Here is an 18,903-nt window from a genome sequence, read left to right on the forward strand (position 1 = left end):
CTCACATGGGTCCAAAAATGTTCCTTCAAAAAGCAGCACGAATGAACCGGGAATGCAGGTGTGAAAGGACTGCCGCAAGTGTATGCTATACAACAATCTACGTTGTATTCTTTGATTTATTTATATAAGACATGGCACGCAAGGTCTTTGTGGTGTTAGGTTTGTGTTAAACTTAAAAAATGTTAATTCCGTCTGAATATTTGTCATTGTTTCCTTTTATACGCTCTGATTTGTTATCACCCATGTAAAACTAGAATACAACACAACTCCAATGAGTCTCACCTCCACGCATGTAGTCATTGGCAACCGCTGCAGCCACTGCTCGCTCCCGCTCTCGTTGTCTGTGTTCCTGCTCTCTCTCTCTCTCCCTGTGCTCCCTTTCTCTCTCCTTCTCCCTCTCCTTCTCCCGATGCTCCCGGTCCCGCTCCCTTTCTCTCTCACGCTCCCTCTCTCGTTCTCGCTCCTGGCTGGCCACGGCCGCGGTGGCTGCGAGGTGGGCTTGGTGGCCTGTGGACACAAAGACACAGACAACACGCGCACGCAGCAGGTTTACACGTCGTCTCTACCCGGGGGGGCACGGTCACTGAGGTGGGTTGGGCCACCTGACGGGAGAGTCCCGCTGGACGCTCAGAGACGGTATGGTTACACATCCTAAATGGGGCGTCCTACTAACCGAACACCTCACTGCATTTCCCCAACATATTACAAAAAGAACATCTGATTTTGGGTCGGGGGTGGGGGGTTATCAACTTTGGCGTTTACTTAGATCTGGTCCATAGTAGTGTTCTGATGTTCAGCAGACAGGGGCTTAACGAGAGGGAGGGCAGCGGAGGCATGTGAAGGAACCACGGGGGTGGGTGTAAGGAAACGGCGGGGTCAGGTTGGGTTTGGACGGGTCCTCACCTGGAGATATGGAGGCTGGGTTGAAAGGCCTAGGAGGGAAAGGGGGTTGAGCTCCGGGGATGTAGGTGATGCGGTCCATAGTGGGAGTACCTGTCCCCCCCGGGTGAGGCAACAGGATAGTTGGAGGCATCTGGGCTAGATCAATAATCCCTTTTACAGACAGAAGCAAAGGGCCAACAGTGAGCAACAAGATCCAAATCCTCAGGCTAAATTTGAAGAGTTGTAAACAAACACTGTGTACAGTAGTGTTGGTTTTACCTGTCACCTTACTCTGAACAGTGCTCAGATAAAAACTACAATCTGTAATAGGGCTGCTTATGTGCGGAGTGGTGGTTATCATTTTAGGTGAAAACCACTAAGCAGATTATTAAAATTGAGTATTAGCTGTTGTCAGCTGCAGCGCCAACACACGAAAACAAATCATCAATAACTCCAATCAACTTGAAAACCAATATGATGAGGGAATTTGTCAGGGTCATTTGCTTCTGGGCTTCTGGAAAAGGTAGCCACTAACAGACATGCACACAAGCCTACACACTACCCCTCCCATCCCTCTCCCTCAGGTGAGAGGGGGACACACAGACAGTCAGAATCCAGTACCTCGCGCTCCGGGAGGGTAAGAGATGGCCATCTGCTGTTCCCGTGGTGACAGGCCCCTGGCGACGTCAGGACGTGGGATAACCTGCATCTGCTGGGAGGTGATATAATCGTTCAGGATGGTCTGCCTTGTGTTCTCCATGGTGTACAGCTGGTAGGTATTGTGGTAGCCTGTCGGGGACGGCTGCCTCGGAAACATGTACCCAGCTGCAGGGGGGGGGGGGGGGGGGCGAGAGGTGAGACGAGGAACAAACGGACACCAAAAATAAGAACAGCAGGGGAACACAGTCAACGCTCCCTACTGACGTCAATGGACACTCACTGCCTATGAATGAGAGACGCCTCATCGGTTTACCCGCAATCATGCCGGGGTTAAGGTCTATTGTTGTTGTGTTGTTCATGGGTGGTGGACTTAGGTTCATTAGCAGTGACTGGGTAGCCCGCACACATGGGTCGAATTAGTATTCATACAAACAACAAAAACATATATTTACTTTGAGCCTTTGATTGATCCCAGTGTGCCAGGTTCACAAAGTTTAAAGCAGCATTGAGAAGAAAATGAATACGGCTGGTTTAAATTCTCTTCTGTATTTTTCTCAGTCTGGAGTATTATTTAAACTATGGGTCGGGTAAGGGAGCAGTGCGTGTCCTACCTGGGTCCAGGACGGCCCGGTGGAACATGGCAGGGTCCAAGTGTGGAGGCAGATGGAAACGGGGCTCTCCAGCAGCCATGGGGCGGTGGTGGGGGTCGAAGGGGCTGTGAGACGCCATAGGGTGGTTGGGGTCACCTCCTGACACAGGGGACTTGGCTGGGACACTGTCCCTCTGAGTGGGGGTCATGGCACTCTTCCTGTCATGGGATGCTGCCTTTCCAGAACCTGGGCATGCACCACAATAGTTACAAATAGGTTTCATTAATGCAAAATCCCAATAGAGATGTAACTTTATAATCAACGTCCTTACGCACAGGAAAATGCCAAACAATTCATTTGGCATGTTGTCCTGTTGGCCGCTGTCTTTTGACAATTTTAAATGTGATTATTGTATGACAACTGTGAGGTCGTCAACAAGGACAGTGGTCGTGAAAAGCCGTCAAACGACGCTGGCATGGAAACACCTGCCAGTCCTAGTGTAGTTGGCTAAAGACGTACCCTCCTGTCCTCGGCCCAGCAGCGGTGAGCCTCTGGTGCTGTAGTTGACCGGAGTCCTGCGGGCATCAGCGTCTTGATACATGATCGGGCTGAGCTGGGCCTTGCCTTGCTCCTGGTGAGTGGAGCGTAGGACAGAGGTCGCCGAGTTGACAACAGAGGTGTGGCGTGCCCGCTGTTGCTGCTCCGCCGCCGCTTTGCTCTCCTCATACTTGGCCCGCTCCATGGCCTCCAGCTGGGGCATGGTGTGGCCGTGGGACAGCTTACTGGGACTGGTGATCAGGGACTTGACGTTGTGCTTGATGGCCGACTGGCTCAGAGGATGACCCTTGCAAAGAGAAGAAAGGATGGATGTTGAGTGTCTGCTGGTGAATGGAAAGAATGACTGGATGCACGAAACACAAACACACACAGTCAGACACAAAAGTGTTCCCTCTCTATCTTACATCAAGCAAAAACCATCCGATTTGTGCCCTACGTCACACATGCATGGAATGGCTGTGAGAGAAGACCACATCACAGAGAGAGACAAAACCTTCAGAGCGGTGGGCAGAGAACTTGACTGTCAAGCAGAGATCCAGTGCTGCACGCACAGAAACAATACTGACCTTGCAGTGTCAGGCCTGCAATTACAGTTGAATGTCAAGTCTGACATTGAGCAAGTAGAAAACCTTTGCATAGTAAATTAGTCTGAAAACAGATACGGTTCCCAAGTAGATGTATTAATCAATGAGGTTTCTACACTCTCATAAATTGCTTGAGATTAATTATATGCTAGGATTCGCATGCTATGACAGTGTAGTTATTATTGCGGGGTTCTGTGGTTGTCCCATATAGCCTGGACTATCTGCCCTGGATTAAAAATGATTTCTCTGACCATGTGTTCAATGTAATGGCTTGCATACCACACCTCCAGGGGAATCTACAGGAATGTGTCGAGGTTTGATTCTTGGAGTGACCCTGTTCTCTGTTCATAACAATGATCTAGCACTTACTGCCATTAAAGGGGAATAACTATGAATATCTAAGATTTGTCAAAGTTCAAAAATCGCTTGAACTAAAAATACACAGCTCTTTAAATCAGACATTGGGGTTGCCCAATCTTGTGTTTTCACAGTCACCGAACACTATTTTTCCAAATAGTGATAATAGTTCACAGAGATCTATCAAATTATGTTCTTACTAATATTACATGGTGTGTACATATTATTTGTGCAACTAATTAATGTGTTTTTATTGTATTTTTGTCTTTTGTAGATTTTATCCTGTAAAATGTCCAATAAATAAATAAATATAATGTTAATGTAATGGTCAATGAAACAGCATTCATTTATAATAGGATATGGTTGTCAGAAGCATTACCTTGAGGCTTTGTTTATTGTTGGACATGATGCTTCTCATGCCCTGGAGTTTTTATTATTATTATTTTATTAACTTTTTACAACAGAGCGATTTGTCTTATCAATGCCTTTTTAAAAAAGCACTTCAACCTTGGGTAACCTTAGGTGGTGTGTATCATGTCTGAGAGATTTCAAGGGTAGCACGATTTGTTTCAAGGAGTGAGGTTTGTTTTTTGCCCACTATCACAGTGTGGAGCAAAGGGCATGCAAGAACTGAAAAATAGTTTTGTTTCATTTCGCTAAGACTCCATGCTGTACCGAAGGCACTAGAAGTCAGTTTTATACTTAGCTGTGTTTGTCCTTGATTGAAAGAGGACATCTTTCAATTATGTTCCTATCAGCAAATATGTTAATTAATGATAAAGGTGTTATAATCTTTCCTCTTTCTAAAAGACTACAACTCTGAGGACTTTACTTCCTGCTCTGCAATCCTTTCCAAAAATATTTTGCCATCATGATTTGAAAGACTAATCATAGGAAGTGATCTTACATGGAGATACTGAACCATATGTAAGAACCAGAGTTGGATACTTTACAATGCTTTTCAAAGACAGTGTAAGCTGGATATACCTGGATTTCCTTGCTGGTGAAAAGTGTTCAAATGAGTATTGAAGAATGTATTTAATAATTGCATTTGGACTACAAAAGTTTAACAAGACCAAAGTATCAAATACGGAAAAAAATTATAATCAATGATTGCTCGAAACTGTCATTTCTACTGGTAAATGTGGTAAATTACTGTTTGTTGGTATGGAATTGTGATATATGGGAATGTGCTGTTTACCAGTAAGATCAGTTTTCAGGTTTACCACATTACTGGCACCAAGCTAACATTAGTAATTATGACATGAAGTAGTTGTGATATGGTCACAAATGCCACAATGCCCAAAAAAGGTGACCAATTGCATTTCATTTGTATACTCCAGGCCATTTCATTGGATGGATTTTGTAAACTGATTAACCTGTAAAAGATTCTAGCCAAAGACTCTGACGAAATCTGACACCATTAAAACACACACCTGGGACATCGAGCCTTCCAAGGCGGCTCGGCTGTTGGCAGCCATGTCTGGGGTCTTGCGGTGATCTTGTCCAGACTGGTCCTGGCGGGGTATCTCGTGAATGGAGCGGCCCATCTCCTTAATGGTATTCACCCCTTCGTAAGGCTTACCCTTACCTATCCCACCCTCAAAGGAGCGTATGGGTGGGCTCTCCCTCTTTATCTGCTTGCTGTACTTCATGCTCTCCTCATAGGCCTCTGCAGATGGTCTGGGAGTACCTGGAGTTGGAAGACAAAAAGAAACATCACAAAATGTCGAACTTGGCTAAAGCTAGAATCAGTACATGGTGAAACCGTAACTCCGTTTGTGACAGTACAATGACAAAAAATATATTAAAATGTTGGACACAATTTTGTCACTTGGACATCATTGTACATCAATGCTATATTGCATGTTATTGGATCTCAGTAGCAAACTAAACGTAGAGTAGCAAACAAAACAACACTGAATGTTCACCTCCTTCTTTCCAACCACTAAACAAAGAAACGATCAGTTACCCAGTGGTGCTACTTCCGCATTACATTCAACACAATTTGAGCCTTTGCTCTGCTTCTTTGTACGAAAAAAAGCATTTCAGTGACAAGTTGTGTGAGGGGAAATGTTAACAGATGTTCATTTTGGGGACGGGTCCTTTTTTACATGGCCTGGTGCCATTGTGGGCCAGTATATAATCGGGGTGCAACGGTACACATATCCGTACCATTCGGTACAGGACGTTTAGTTCCGTACACGTTGCGATGCGAACGAACGTAGTCTAGTTTTAACCACACGCTACTTTTCTGTGTGCGAAACTAACAAACTCTGAGTTTCCCCTTGGAGACGGATCTTGGAGCCGTAACTTAGTAACTGAAGTAGCCTAGAACATGTAACGCAGCCTCGTAAATATATATCATGAACAAAAACGACAACCAAGAGCTTGAGGACCCTCGTGTATTCTTCAGGTGTCCTGTTTGGGAAAATCACGGCTGTCCAGTTAAAGCTCCACTAGGTAGGATTTGTTCAGTAAAACCAGAAAAGGAACCAGGCAAGCCTAGTTCAGCTGCCCGCAATTAAAAGAGATAAATGTTGTTTGTTGCCCTCACTGGATTCAAAACCAGGGCTCCCACATGAGTGGCTGTAGCTTTAACCACTACACCACGGTGCTATATGTTTTCCCTGTGTCGGTATACCATCTCAACATTAGATCATTTTGTCACGCATTAACATCACGTCATATATTTTGCTAGACACCATTAAGCATTGCGTTAAACTGATTAAGTTTACCTCCACCACAAATAGAATCTATAAACTGTATGGCTTTTGCAACTGGCTGTTTTAACAGCTTATTAGCAGTAATAGGCTTACTAGTATCTACTAACTTACTACTTGGAATAGTCATAAGAATTGAGCCAGCGAGACTGAATATGAACTTTTCCCTGACAAAGCCATTTCATTTCATGGCACAAAAACATTTGTTTTTCTTTCATTTGGGAATGACATTGTTACAATAACTATCATTACAGGTGATGATAACTGACTTTTCATCAAGTGAAAAGATGAGAGAATTGTGGAAACCCCTACTCTTTTACTGCCCAATAGGTTTTGATTTTAGGCTTACTATAATGCAGCTACTGAAGGTTGTAGCCAGTAAAATGTTTGTCCATCAGGAACAAATCCTAATGCATAATTTGCTTTGACTGTGACAAGATTGAAACGCAGGACCTATTGGTTGCAGTTCCATGTCTCTAACCACTACGCTATTTAACAAGAGGTAGACAGTCAGTCAGTAACTCACTCAGTCAGTAAGAGACATTCGCTCTTCTTGGCCAGCACCGCTTACACGGTCTGGCAAAAACTAATGTTTTTTCCACTATAAATATGTTGTGTAAGCTGATGAGGCCCTCTTAGAGTTGTTTAGCAACACAGAAAGTTCAGTTTTTGGAACAGGTAATTCTATTTTTCATATTCGGAACTATTGGGCATTGGTGCGGAACCGCTTTCAGACCGGTGAGTAATTGCAAAATGCTGTAATTGTTTACTGAATAAATCCCACATAGTGCAGCTATAACTACAGTGGCAATGGGCAAAGTTTATAACTTTGTAATAAATTATAAGAAATGTTATGTTTGGCATGTCTATTTCCAATGTACCGAAATTTGGTTCGAACTGTGACTTAAAATGTTCGGTACGTACCGAACCGTGACTTCTGTGTACCGTTACACCCCTAGTATATAACGATTTGTCTACATTATTAGTTCCTGTCTCATACCCCAGGCCATCTGTTAACCTGATAAGTTAATTACCTTGCATGATGGATCCAGTCATTAAGGGCCTCTCTTTAGACTCCCCATGCGGAGTGTCTCTGGGCAGGGCTCGGCTAATCAACCCTGAAAAACACAAACACACAGTCACTTACGTCCAGAATTAATGCACACGCACAAGGGGGATAAAACATTTTCACACCCTTACACAGGCCTTACCCTCAAATGGAGCTCCTTCTCTCCCGGGATGGCCTCTGGTGGCTTCCATCATATCGTAAGAGCGTTTGAGCTCATGGCCTGTCCTCGGGCTACGCGTAGCCTCTCTTGGGTTCTTAATGGCTATGGTGACAGGAACACAATATATGCATTCATGTTGGCAGTTTGAAATACATAGAGTCTATTCATACTACTAACAGTAATTGACTTAAATGCTATCATAATTTATTCCTTGGGTACAACAATGACCAGGATAAGTAATAAGATCAGACAGAATGTAATGTACATTTCCAGAAGACGATTGCATTGTATGTAAAACAGACATTTCAAAAGAGTTACAGATACAAGAGGTTTGTGATCCTTTTGTAGAATGACCATAAAGTGGTCAGAGAATGACCATAACACAAATAAGGCGTACCGTCGTAGGAGACGATGTGACCACTCTTGCCCTCATAGATGACATGACCCTTGGCCAGCTGTTCCCGGGCCTTCTCTGGGCTGCTTGAGTCATCCGGGGCCAGCTTGGTAATGGTGCCCTTCAGTAGGTCAGATGGAATACCGGACCCGGACAGGGCTGGGGTGCCCTGATCGCACAACAAAGAGAGAGAAATTAACTTGAATATCAATTTTTGGTATTAAATAAATTTTCACACAGGTATACACACAGGGATAATCAAAAACCAGTTTTATTAGGTGCACCCATCCAGAACTGGGTCAGACCTCTTTGCCTTCAGAACAAAATGTTCAACAGGGATGTAGGTCCATGATGATGCAATGCCATCATACAATGGCTGCAGACTGGAGGCAGTACATTCATGCTGTTAACATCTCATCTCACCATTTGGTTGAGGTCTGGGGACTGCACAGAACATCTAAGTAAACTGAACCTGGATTTGTTGGACCAGGCAATGGTGTCCCATTCCTCAATTGTCCAATGGTGGTGATCTTGTGCACAATTGAGCTTCTTATTTTTAAGTGATAGCGGTGGAACCAGTGAGGGTGTCTGTGGCTATTAGGGCTGTCAAAATTCCTCAAAAATGACGTTTGAATATTCCCTCTAAAAAAACACAATATTCGAACTATTCGAACATCTGGTTGCGCATGCGCATTTTGTCAATGACGCGCATTACGTCAATAACAGGACAAATTAATACAAAGAGACATAAATAGACTACCTATACAAGTAGTTAAGTTTAAACATATTTGACAACGTATTACCTACACAAAAACAAGTATATCAAATGATGACCAAGAACTCAGACCTCACGCTCGCTCAAGCACTCTCTCTCTCTCTCGCCCTCACGCTCTCTGTGCAATAACGGTTTAAAATGAACAACAATAAACACTTGAATGCTGATCAAGAGTTTTGTGCAAGCAATATAAGGTCGCGACTATTGTCCCAAATATAGCAGGCTTCATTCAGTGATTGAAACAAATATTAACATTAATTGAAGTTTCACAGTTGTAGAGTATCCAGTAGAAGTAGACAAATATCTTTCAAACTAATTTTTGTTGAGCTGAGATGAAGACCGATTCAGCAACTGCATGGCCTATTTCTCGCTTAAAATGTTTTCAGAAACACGTTTCAGTGAACTATTTTTGTAAAATACGAGATCGTATTCTCAACGAGCCGCCATGACACTGTTGAAATTCTCGAGTAGCCAGACCCACATCACGCGTTCATCCAAATAGCTGCTGGTCAGGGGCGTGGAGCATCAACCATGGCTGTATGACGTCGCGACACCACGCTTCAGTTGTGTCAGTATGTGGATCTGTACCGTCAGGCGCGCCGACTCCAAAAGCAGACAACTAGACAACCTCTGCTACCGCAAAGGTTTTTTTTTTATTCGAATATTAATTTTCACCTTCGAAATTCGTTTTTTAAAAACAATTTGAATATATATTCGAATTTTGAATATTCGTTGACAGCCCTAGTGGCTATATCTTACCTGTGACAAGAAACAACCAAGAATGCCTTCTGACACCACAGTTGTACTGCACAACTCTTCATGCAATACTAATTTGCCCTCTCTAATAAAGTTTTTTTTCCACCCACAGGACAGCCACTAACCCCTTTTTTAAAATGACATCAGTCTTGAAAGTGCCGGTCAATATTTCGGGTGGAAAACACTATTTTGTGTGGTGGACTTTCAGTATACTGGCATAATATGTATGCCTGCTTTACATAAACAATCCACAGTACTCATTGTCCTAAATGGGGTAGTGTTTTTAATAAATTGTCTACAGAATGTAATCATAGGTAGGACTGTGCTATTAGATGTCCATAGACAGACTGATGGATGTATACACATAATGGTTTAGCAATAAAAAAAGAAAATCAAAGTTCAAGACATGCCTTTTGCAATTTAAACATCTTAATACCTGTGTGATTGATCCTCTTGCTGGGTTCCCTCTGCTTATACCCCCATCAATTGGGCTGCCTAAAAGGAAGAAGAGGTAAAGAGACCGATAGATGAGCCTTGCAAATAAATGGAAACACAACAGAAAGGTAAGTTAATAAACAAGAAAGAAAAACTAACTTAGTTTGGCCATGTTGCGAGTAGAAGTGAATGCGGTGAACAAGGAAGGGGATTTGAAGGGCATGGGCCAAAGACAGCTTTGTTGTGAGAAATGGCCAATACTCTGTTTCTGTGCTCATCAGAAACCTAGTGTATGGAATGCCATTTGCGTATACAAAATGTACATTTAATGTGTTTATTTGGAAACTGATTACTGTAGATGGCCAGCTTATAGTTATACAGTACCTATAATGAAAACAATGACTGTCAAAAAGTTATTTTTGATTTTCATAATAATTTGGTTGGTTTATAAGACAGACAGAAGAGGAACAGAAACTAAAAGACGAATTGTCTGTATACAACTGTAAGAATAACAGTGGTGTGAAAATAAATTATGCTACTTGTTTGTCAAAACATTTTTTTTGCCGTAGTTAACACATTTCTTCAAAGTTCTATCGGGTACATTAGTTGGGAGAGAGCAATATGTCTCTATGTTGCCCTCACTCTAACCAGCACACTCTAACCAGGGAGAAAGGAGCATTTCAAGACATACAGTCCAACACTTCAAGCGATTTTTGATGTCAGACATGTCAGTTGCAGTTTGTCCATCTCAACATTAACATAAACGGGACTCGGTCCGGCAAAGATATAGCTGCAATAACATAGATCTGGCTGGCGGGGAACTCCGTGTTTGTAGAGACTGCTGCTCGGAACACTGAGCCACGCAGTAGCGTAGAGTGGTGTTACTTCCTAATTTCCTGTATAGAACTATCTATACTACACCTACATTTGTCAATCAACATAATATATTTTAGTTGTAAGTTTTTGCATAGTTAGCTTATTTCTTCACAAAGTTCTATCAATTGGATTAGTTGGGAGAGAGCAATATGTTTTGTTGCCCTCACTCTAAACTGCTCTTCCTGTCAGAGAGCACCGTGTTTCAAGACAGAGTCCAACACTTCAAGTGATTTATGATGTTAAACGGTTTCACTTTTGGCTTACTATAGGTAGCTACTGAAGTTTGAAGCCAGTGAAGTTGTAGTTTATTCTCAATGAATCTAATTGTTTGTAACCTAATTTGTTTTGTCCCTGGCCGAATTCAATACCCGGTCTCATGTGGCTGGTATGTCTCTGGTCCCACATACTTGAATAGGTCCAACATCATCAGGCATACATTATGTGTATCAGTCAAGTATGTTTTAAACCAGTTACATGCATCTTAGTTGAGGAAAGTTTCTGAATTAGCTGTGACTGAACAACAGTATTGGCCTTTGATAGGTCAATGGAGAGAGAAGCACAATGTTCAATTTATAAAGTTACCTGAAACATTTACAACAAGGATGCAATAGAGATAGTGCTATGACATGGTCTTAAACCTGACTGATATATATTATGAACACATATATATATCTTAACTGAGAATTAAATGAACGTCTGGAAATACAGCAATATCTATTTAGGTCAAAAGGGTCACCACCTTGTGAGTGTGATTACATGCGTTGCCTTCCAAACCTTGGGGATAGTAGCAGATATAATCATCAGGTTGACAAAATGGGCTAAAGATTCTGCAATCATGGAGGGCAGAGATCTACACCAAAAGTTGACCAAGGATATCCCCAGTTGATTTATTTTTACGTGAATTTTAAGCAAGGCATAAGCACACCACTGGTAGTAAACTGTTGAAATTAAAACAGTTCACTAGACGTTTAGATTAGAGGCAGAGAGAGGGAAAAGGAATAGATTAACTGAACAGTGCCATTCACACCAGTTTTATCAATAAAAATATCTCATTGTTTCTATTATGATAGCAGAGTAGACAGAACTTGGTTTGACAGGGGAAGAATGTGTTCAGATGCAAGTGCTGTGGTCTCTGTTACCATGGTAACCTGCTTTCAAGCACAGATCTGTGATATTGTGACTTAAAGTAGACTCCGTTGAGGTCACAAGATTTTTTGTAAATTGATAAAGCGTGAATATACCGTGTTACTTGTTACCAGGAATTCTTTAATATTTTACAGTGTAAAGGGATGGAGGTGGCTTTCAAAATATGCAATTACAGAAATGGAATGTGTTTTTAACATATATCATTTATTCATTTTCCATTCATTACAAACTTATTTTAGATAGCCTTTTGTTATAATAGCATATAGAAAGATAACATTTTATGACTGAATTGGAAGAAGAGGATGAGATTGAGCATTAGCTAGTTCCAAAACGAAGACGAGCCCCAGGACTAGGCCGTCAGCAGCCAGCCCCAGGACCTGAACTAGGCCGTCAGCAAGTAATATGGATGTCAATAATTTTTTTTATTGAATGGTCTTCTTGACGAAGAAATGAGCCACCCAGCATCGCTGCCAATGTGATAAGGATGCAACCAGAGCCAACATGGATGGCAGTTACTCATGTGCAGGACATCAAGTCTTCTTTTGAGCTTTTCATCCCAGATGAGGAAGCTAACCATGGTGGGAAGGTTATGGAAAAACAAGTCTGAGCTCCCACCCCAACTGGTGACTACAAAGAACAGGCCTGTCAAGACTGAACTCCCACTCCAACTGACCATGGTGGGAACGATACGGAAAAACAGGTCTGAACTCCATCCCAACTGACCATGGTGGGAACGATATGGAAAAACAGGTCTGAACTCCATCCCAACTGACTATGGTGGGAACGATATGGAAAAACAGGTCTGAACTCCCACCCCAACTGACCATGGTGGGAACGATACAGAAAAACAGGTCTGAACTCCCACCCCAACTGACCATGGTGGGAACGATACGGAAAAACAGGTCTGAACTCCATCCCAACTGACCATGGTGGGAACGATACGGAAAAACAGGTCTGAACTCCATCCCAACTGACCATGGTGGGAACGATACGGAAAAACAGGTCTGAACTCCATCCCAACTGACCATGGTGGGAACGATACGGAAAAACAGGTCTGTGCTCCCACCCGAACTGCTGACTATAAAGAACAGGCCTGTCAAGTCTTCCACGTTTGTCTACACGGCCGACACGTCCCTGGTATCCTATGGGCCAAAGAAAGGCAGGAATGTGGTACTCATGAGTACACTGCACAGGGATGGGAGAATGTGGTACTCATGAGTACACTGCACAGGGATGAGAGAATCTGTGGCCAGAAGCATCAAAAACCACAGGCCACTGGTGATATTCTTTGACATATTGGACATCTCAGCATACAACGCCTTTGTCATCTGGATGGCACTGAACCCAGAGTAGAACAGAGGGAAGCTCCAGAGGAGACGCCTCTTTCTCGAGGAACCGTGAAAGGCACTGGGGAGACCTCAAATCCAGAGAAGACAACATGTTCCAAGAACCCCAGCCTCTACAGCCATCATGAGGAGGATTCAGGAGGAGAATGCTGGTGCCCCATCCACCCAACCTACAGAACCACCATCTGTAGAGCCTGAAGTAAGTGTGTGATGCTGTTGCAGTATATGTCTGACACTCATGCCTTGCCAGACAGAGGTTTTAGTAAAATTCCTGATCTTTTCATTATTCTAGTTTGCGGCCAGCAGCAACAAAAAGAAGCGCTGCAAAGTGTGTGGACCCAAGATGGACAGAAAAACACAATATACATGCATCAAGTGCAATAAGTACACATGCAACACACACACAGTAAAACTCTGGCCCTCATGTGTTGTATAGGCTGGTATTAAAAGGCAATGTGTTCAATGGGGCTGATGTGTGGTCTAGACTGACATGGTTACTGTATGTGTTCAGCTTGTGTTGTGTAAACTGACCTGAATGGGTTACATTTCGAATTAAGTTCAAATAAATAAATATCAATAGTTATGAAAAACCTTGCGTCATTTGTAAACGAGTAGCACTTTAATTCATAAATGTGATCTAACAAAGGTAAAGGGCAAATATTAACCATATATGCTGTTAATATTGATTGTAATTGGATGAAGTAAACATCTGTTGAGTATTTTAACATAAAATTGTTTGTGTTGAATTAAAAACTCAAAAATGCAGCGATTACACCAGACCCACGAACACTGGCTGAATAACAAAAATAAGAACACCCACAAAAGGGTTAAATGCCAGGTAAGACAAAAAGTAATGTATCATTTCTGCTAAGCTAAGCTAAAGAAATGACAAAACATAGGTATCAGTATTTGAATATCAGCATTGGCCAATAAAACGTACTACGTTAAAACAAGAAACTTGTATATTATTTAATAAATATTTCACTTTATTAAACTTTTAAAACTTGAATGGGATTTCTTAGGAATTCTGAAGTTCCATTGTTTACACTAAAGATTTTTTTTTAAGTCACAGTTGTTGCAAACCACCTACTTTTCCACCTTTCCGAACTACTTTGAAAAAGATTGTGAACGTCTTCATATTCTTAGCTACAGAAAAACCAAACAATACTATTCAGAACAACACGTACAGCTATTCAAAAGCTACAGCACACAACTTTCACAAATATCTGCATTTTGGACAACTTTGCAGGGGAGAAAAGCAAAAAGGTAGAGCCTTTCAAATCTTTGTCTAATTTGCAGCTGTTAAAATCTGAATCAGAAATCACTTTTACCAAACTCTAGACTCTGCAACCGGAGTAACCATCGCAACAGGATTTTATGCAGCTTTTCATAAACAGCTCCACTGGCATGTACTTTCAGAACCAGATAGACAGGGATTTACTTATAGCTATATTTCCCAGCTATTCATATCTGTGGAAAAAATTCTAAGTAGTACTCCTCTGAATGGAGTAACCACAGCAACAGGATTTTTTCAATATCAGCCTTCAAATACTTTTTATTCTTTAAAAACATAGAACTGTTCAATGTTTGCTGTAGCAATGTACCGCCAAAAACTTTGTTTAAAAGCATTAAAGCAGTAACAGTTTTCTTATAGCATCCCTAGTAAAAATGTCCACCAAGATAGCATGCAAACATGCTATCTTGGGATATTGGAACCAATTAAAATATTAAATTAGGGTTTTTCGCATTTAGTCACAAAGGTTTTCAAATAAATTTTGTCAAATTAGCAGCAACAAGTTACAAAGAGCTTATAGATAAGCATGCACACAGATTAAAGTAAAATGTCTGAGGATTGACACATGCAGTCACTGTGTAATACATATGGTACAGTCTGACTACAATATTGCAATGCTTTCAATCTCTGAGGGGGAGTAAAATAATTCTCACTTCTGGGAGAAGTGTAAAGAAGTAGGGAATGAGATTCAGCCTGAAAGAGACTGAGGTTTCCATACCATACCCCATTTTCACCTCGGGGGTCAGATGTAGGAGAAGGTGTGAAGAGGACCTTTTTGAACCAGGGCTTGTGAAGGCCCAGTAGCTCTCACTCTAACTCACTATCCCTCACCAGCATGTCACATTCTGTCAGGTCTTTGCTAACTGAGGGCAGGAGGGAGGGGACCATGGTCAGACTACTCCACTTGTCTTTTTCAACTTGCTGTAAGGCTCTCTTCTCTTAATTTCTTGCATGCCAGGGTTCAAATTGTATTTGAAATCTTGAACCCAGAATGCCAAACCCCACCTATCTGGCATTCCACAGATTTTTGGTGTAATCACCGCTGTTGTGGTGTGTGAAAGGGAAAAGACATGGAAGATAAGGACAGCCGAGTTGAGTGACAAACAGACAGATTGAGAGATGGACAGACAGACACGCACCTCTGACAACCCCCTCATACTGCGTCCGAGATAGGAGGCCTTCAGATTGGGCATGTGGAGGGCACTGCTCCTGCTTAATGTATGACACTGGGGAGAGGGAGATGGAGGGAGGAAATGAATAGGGAACAATTAGGGAAGGCAAGTGAAGTGGGACATTGGGGAATGGTCTAAATGTTGACAAAATCTCTCATGCAAATCTAATAGTGGTGAGAGAAAATGAGATGATAGGCAGCAGGGCTGATCTTGTATCCATAATAACATATCACTTCATACAAATACATGGTTGAAGTTAAGTAGTATTGTATTTTGGACATTGGAACCTAGGCAGGGTTATGTTCATTGTTCAGATCTGCTTGTCTTACCAGATTTGGTGAGGTCCTGTTGCCTGGGCAGACCCAGGGATATGGAGCCGACAGAGCTCTTGGCCCCCTCTGGGCCACCGTAGAGAGCATGGGATGGCAGGTAAGTACCAGGAGTTCCCTGAAATGGTAGGAGCCGACAGGTTAAGGGTGCAACATTCCAATGGAAGGACTACCTCTATGGCCTGTCCCTCCTGATTCTGGGATTCCATTAACAGGGATTTCTGAAAACCTTCAACCTTTTCAGAATTACACAGCAGGGAAATACAGGGAAATTGCAATGTACACAAATAAAGATGGATAGAGTAATCTGTACCAGTTTGCCCTTTGGCATGCTGTCTACAAACCGTTGCTGAATACAGACTACTGTCTGCTATAAAGGCAAATATCTGTATCAGTTCCTTAGTAAATCATTATCGCAGAAGAAATACTTGTTACAGTATTACTAGATGACCCAGACAGAAGAGGCTGAGAAATATTATGATCTGATCACTTCTTCCACCAAACAGGACATACAAACCACCCTCCCCTGAAGGTCATGGGTCTTACCTGGGAGATGGAGCCACCCTGGATAAATGAAGGCTTGTCTGCAGGTTTGGAAGTTGAAATGAGTGGAGGAGGAGAAGGAATGTTGGCAGGTCGGCTGCGTTTGGAGAAAGTCACGCGGACTCCATCGGGCAGGCTCTGGACCACCTGGTTGGGAGCTGGGTGGAGTACTGGGAGAAGAAAAAATATAAAAGTGACACTGATAATATGGTATTTTGCTTGAGGCTTTCAGGGATAGACAAAACTATCCTCAGCAAATTCCAAATGGTACCAAAAGGTATCGGCACTAATAGATCAAAAATACTTCAGCAAAACAAAATTAAATACATTTATAGAAAAGGTTTTAGTGCCATTCATCAATCGACGTACATCAGCAAAATATGCTCTTTTTCTTAACCAATGCATCATCCACAACATCAGTCTCCACCAACGCCTCATAGGTCAATATATGACTTTATAATGACAAAAGGGGCAGATTTTCAAAGCAGAATAGTAAAACCGGAGGTAACCTCCCTGCTGTCCGATCATCTGCCTGGCTGCCTGCCTGTCTGCACATCTATGGGAGCAGCCTCAGGGCAACATGTCAGTCATTATGAATTCTAGCCTGTTAGTGAGTCACTCCTAGGGCTTCGGCAGTCATGACACTTTGTTAGGAGGTAACGGTCATGCAAATTACTGCCAATCAGTACGTTCAAAACAGGACCTGAGAGCATGATCATGTTGTTATAGATCTTAGAAAGGCAAAGATTTCCAGGTTTAACAAGCTCAATCAGGCCATACAACATGCAAATAAAGTCACCAGTCAGAGGAATTCACTAAAATTGGTTTAATTTTGCAGTAGTATCAAATAAACCTTACATACATTTATATACTGCAAATTATATAAAATTCACATTAAATATCAAATTCAACCACTGTGTTTGAGGAGATTTGACTCAATCTGCATTAATATCAGAGTGATTAGAGGAACAATGGAGCACCAAGCAGCAGGCCATTAGTGACCTACAGTCACATCGTGTACTCCCAACCCATCAGTGCCATTTAAGTACAGAGTACAAAATAGATTACTGTCACTCTGTTGTCACGTGGAATTTGACTGCGGTAATGACTCATGACGGCCAGTTTGCAATAACACGGTCACCGTGACAGCTCTAGTCATGCCCTCCATGCTCCTGCACTTTACAAATTCTAAAATGGAAATTTGTCTGGGAGAGTTCCTGCAGACGGCACAGACGTCAGCATTCTGGCAGGTCACACCGAGAGAATGCTGCTCTGTATTGGACTACTGATAAAGCTGTACTACTGCCAGGCTGTGTTTGTATGTATACCATGAACATTAATTCAAAAACAAGGCCAGCTACACTACAGCGCAATCTACAGAGGTAAACTGGAAAGAGTTATGCCAGATGTACTGTAAGACCTTCAGCCAATGGAAGCTAGCTAGAGGAAAAAAACTGTATGGGACCAGGCTAGGTCATTGGCAAAGCCCAGATGTCAGTTACCTGGAGGCACACTGTAGCGAGAGGTGGTGGGGTCGATGGGCTGAGGAGAGGCTTTGCTCATTTCCCTGGGAGACAGCCTGTAGGGAGAGCCTGGACGACCAGACTGGGCCTCCTGCTCCAGAGCCATTTTCATATCATAAGGCATGTAGGGAAACGGCTTGCCTGGAGAACACATAACAGAGACACCTTCAGGATAGCAACAATTTAACAGAAATAAACATTTCCCATCTGAAATCCCTTCTAAGGAAATCTGTTATTTGAGGATACAAGTTGATGAATTTGATTATACATTCTAATCAACAACAACAAAAAAATCAAGCTACTTCATGATTCATGAACCTGCAGTTTGAACATGAAAATAAATCCATCTGCCTTATGTTTCCATGAAAGTTAGATTTTGCAGGCTTCTTCAAACATGATATTGCGAGACAACCCAAAAACCTGGCAAGTCCTTAAGAAAATACTAAAAGCTTTGGGTATCCCATCACACACTTCCCATTTCACCAGATTCAGAAACAAACTAGGCTAATCTGCCCTTTGTGGCTGAATGATTCCTCTGGCTTTAAAAATAGAACCCACTTCTCTGTCAGTCTGCCGGGGTGGGGGGTGGGGGGGGTATGTCCTGCTCTGACACACTCAAGCTGTGCTCCTTCAAAATTCGACAGAACATTGCCGCTATTTCCCTAGAGGCATTTTGGGAAAAACCAGCCTTACCCATCAGGGCCTTCAGCTTTCACGTTCACATCACTAGT

At 42.4% G+C, this 18,903-nt stretch overlaps 1 protein-coding gene across 7 annotated transcripts in view; it reads right to left on the bottom strand.

The window, feature by feature from the left end:
• The window catches only part of ncor1 (nuclear receptor corepressor 1), a 101,468-nt gene that overhangs the window by 10,937 nt on the left and 71,628 nt on the right, over positions 1-18,903 (bottom strand). For 6 of the 7 annotated variants that reach the window (XM_013134453.4, XM_029120758.2, XM_029120754.2 and 3 more), the window contains exons 23-36: positions 18,152-18,313; positions 16,653-16,819; positions 16,107-16,224; positions 15,745-15,831; positions 9,945-10,003; positions 7,981-8,146; positions 7,566-7,685; positions 7,389-7,472; positions 5,068-5,324; positions 2,652-2,976; positions 2,154-2,378; positions 1,504-1,707; positions 904-1,053; positions 283-507 (exon numbers count right to left, since the gene is read on the bottom strand). In XM_013134453.4, coding sequence (XP_012989907.3) covers positions 283-507; positions 904-1,053; positions 1,504-1,707; positions 2,154-2,378; positions 2,652-2,976; positions 5,068-5,324; positions 7,389-7,472; positions 7,566-7,685; positions 7,981-8,146; positions 9,945-10,003; positions 15,745-15,831; positions 16,107-16,224; positions 16,653-16,819; positions 18,152-18,313 — 2,349 coding nt within the window. The remainder of the gene's footprint in view (positions 1-282; positions 508-903; positions 1,054-1,503; positions 1,708-2,153; positions 2,379-2,651; positions 2,977-5,067; positions 5,325-7,388; positions 7,473-7,565; positions 7,686-7,980; positions 8,147-9,944; positions 10,004-15,744; positions 15,832-16,106; positions 16,225-16,652; positions 16,820-18,151; positions 18,314-18,903) is intronic. The other variant, XM_029120759.2, reaches the window with a different exon arrangement.

Source organism: Esox lucius, chromosome 7 (assembly GCF_011004845.1).
Source record: "Esox lucius isolate fEsoLuc1 chromosome 7, fEsoLuc1.pri, whole genome shotgun sequence".
Classification (NCBI taxonomy): Eukaryota; Metazoa; Chordata; class Actinopteri; order Esociformes; family Esocidae; genus Esox; species Esox lucius.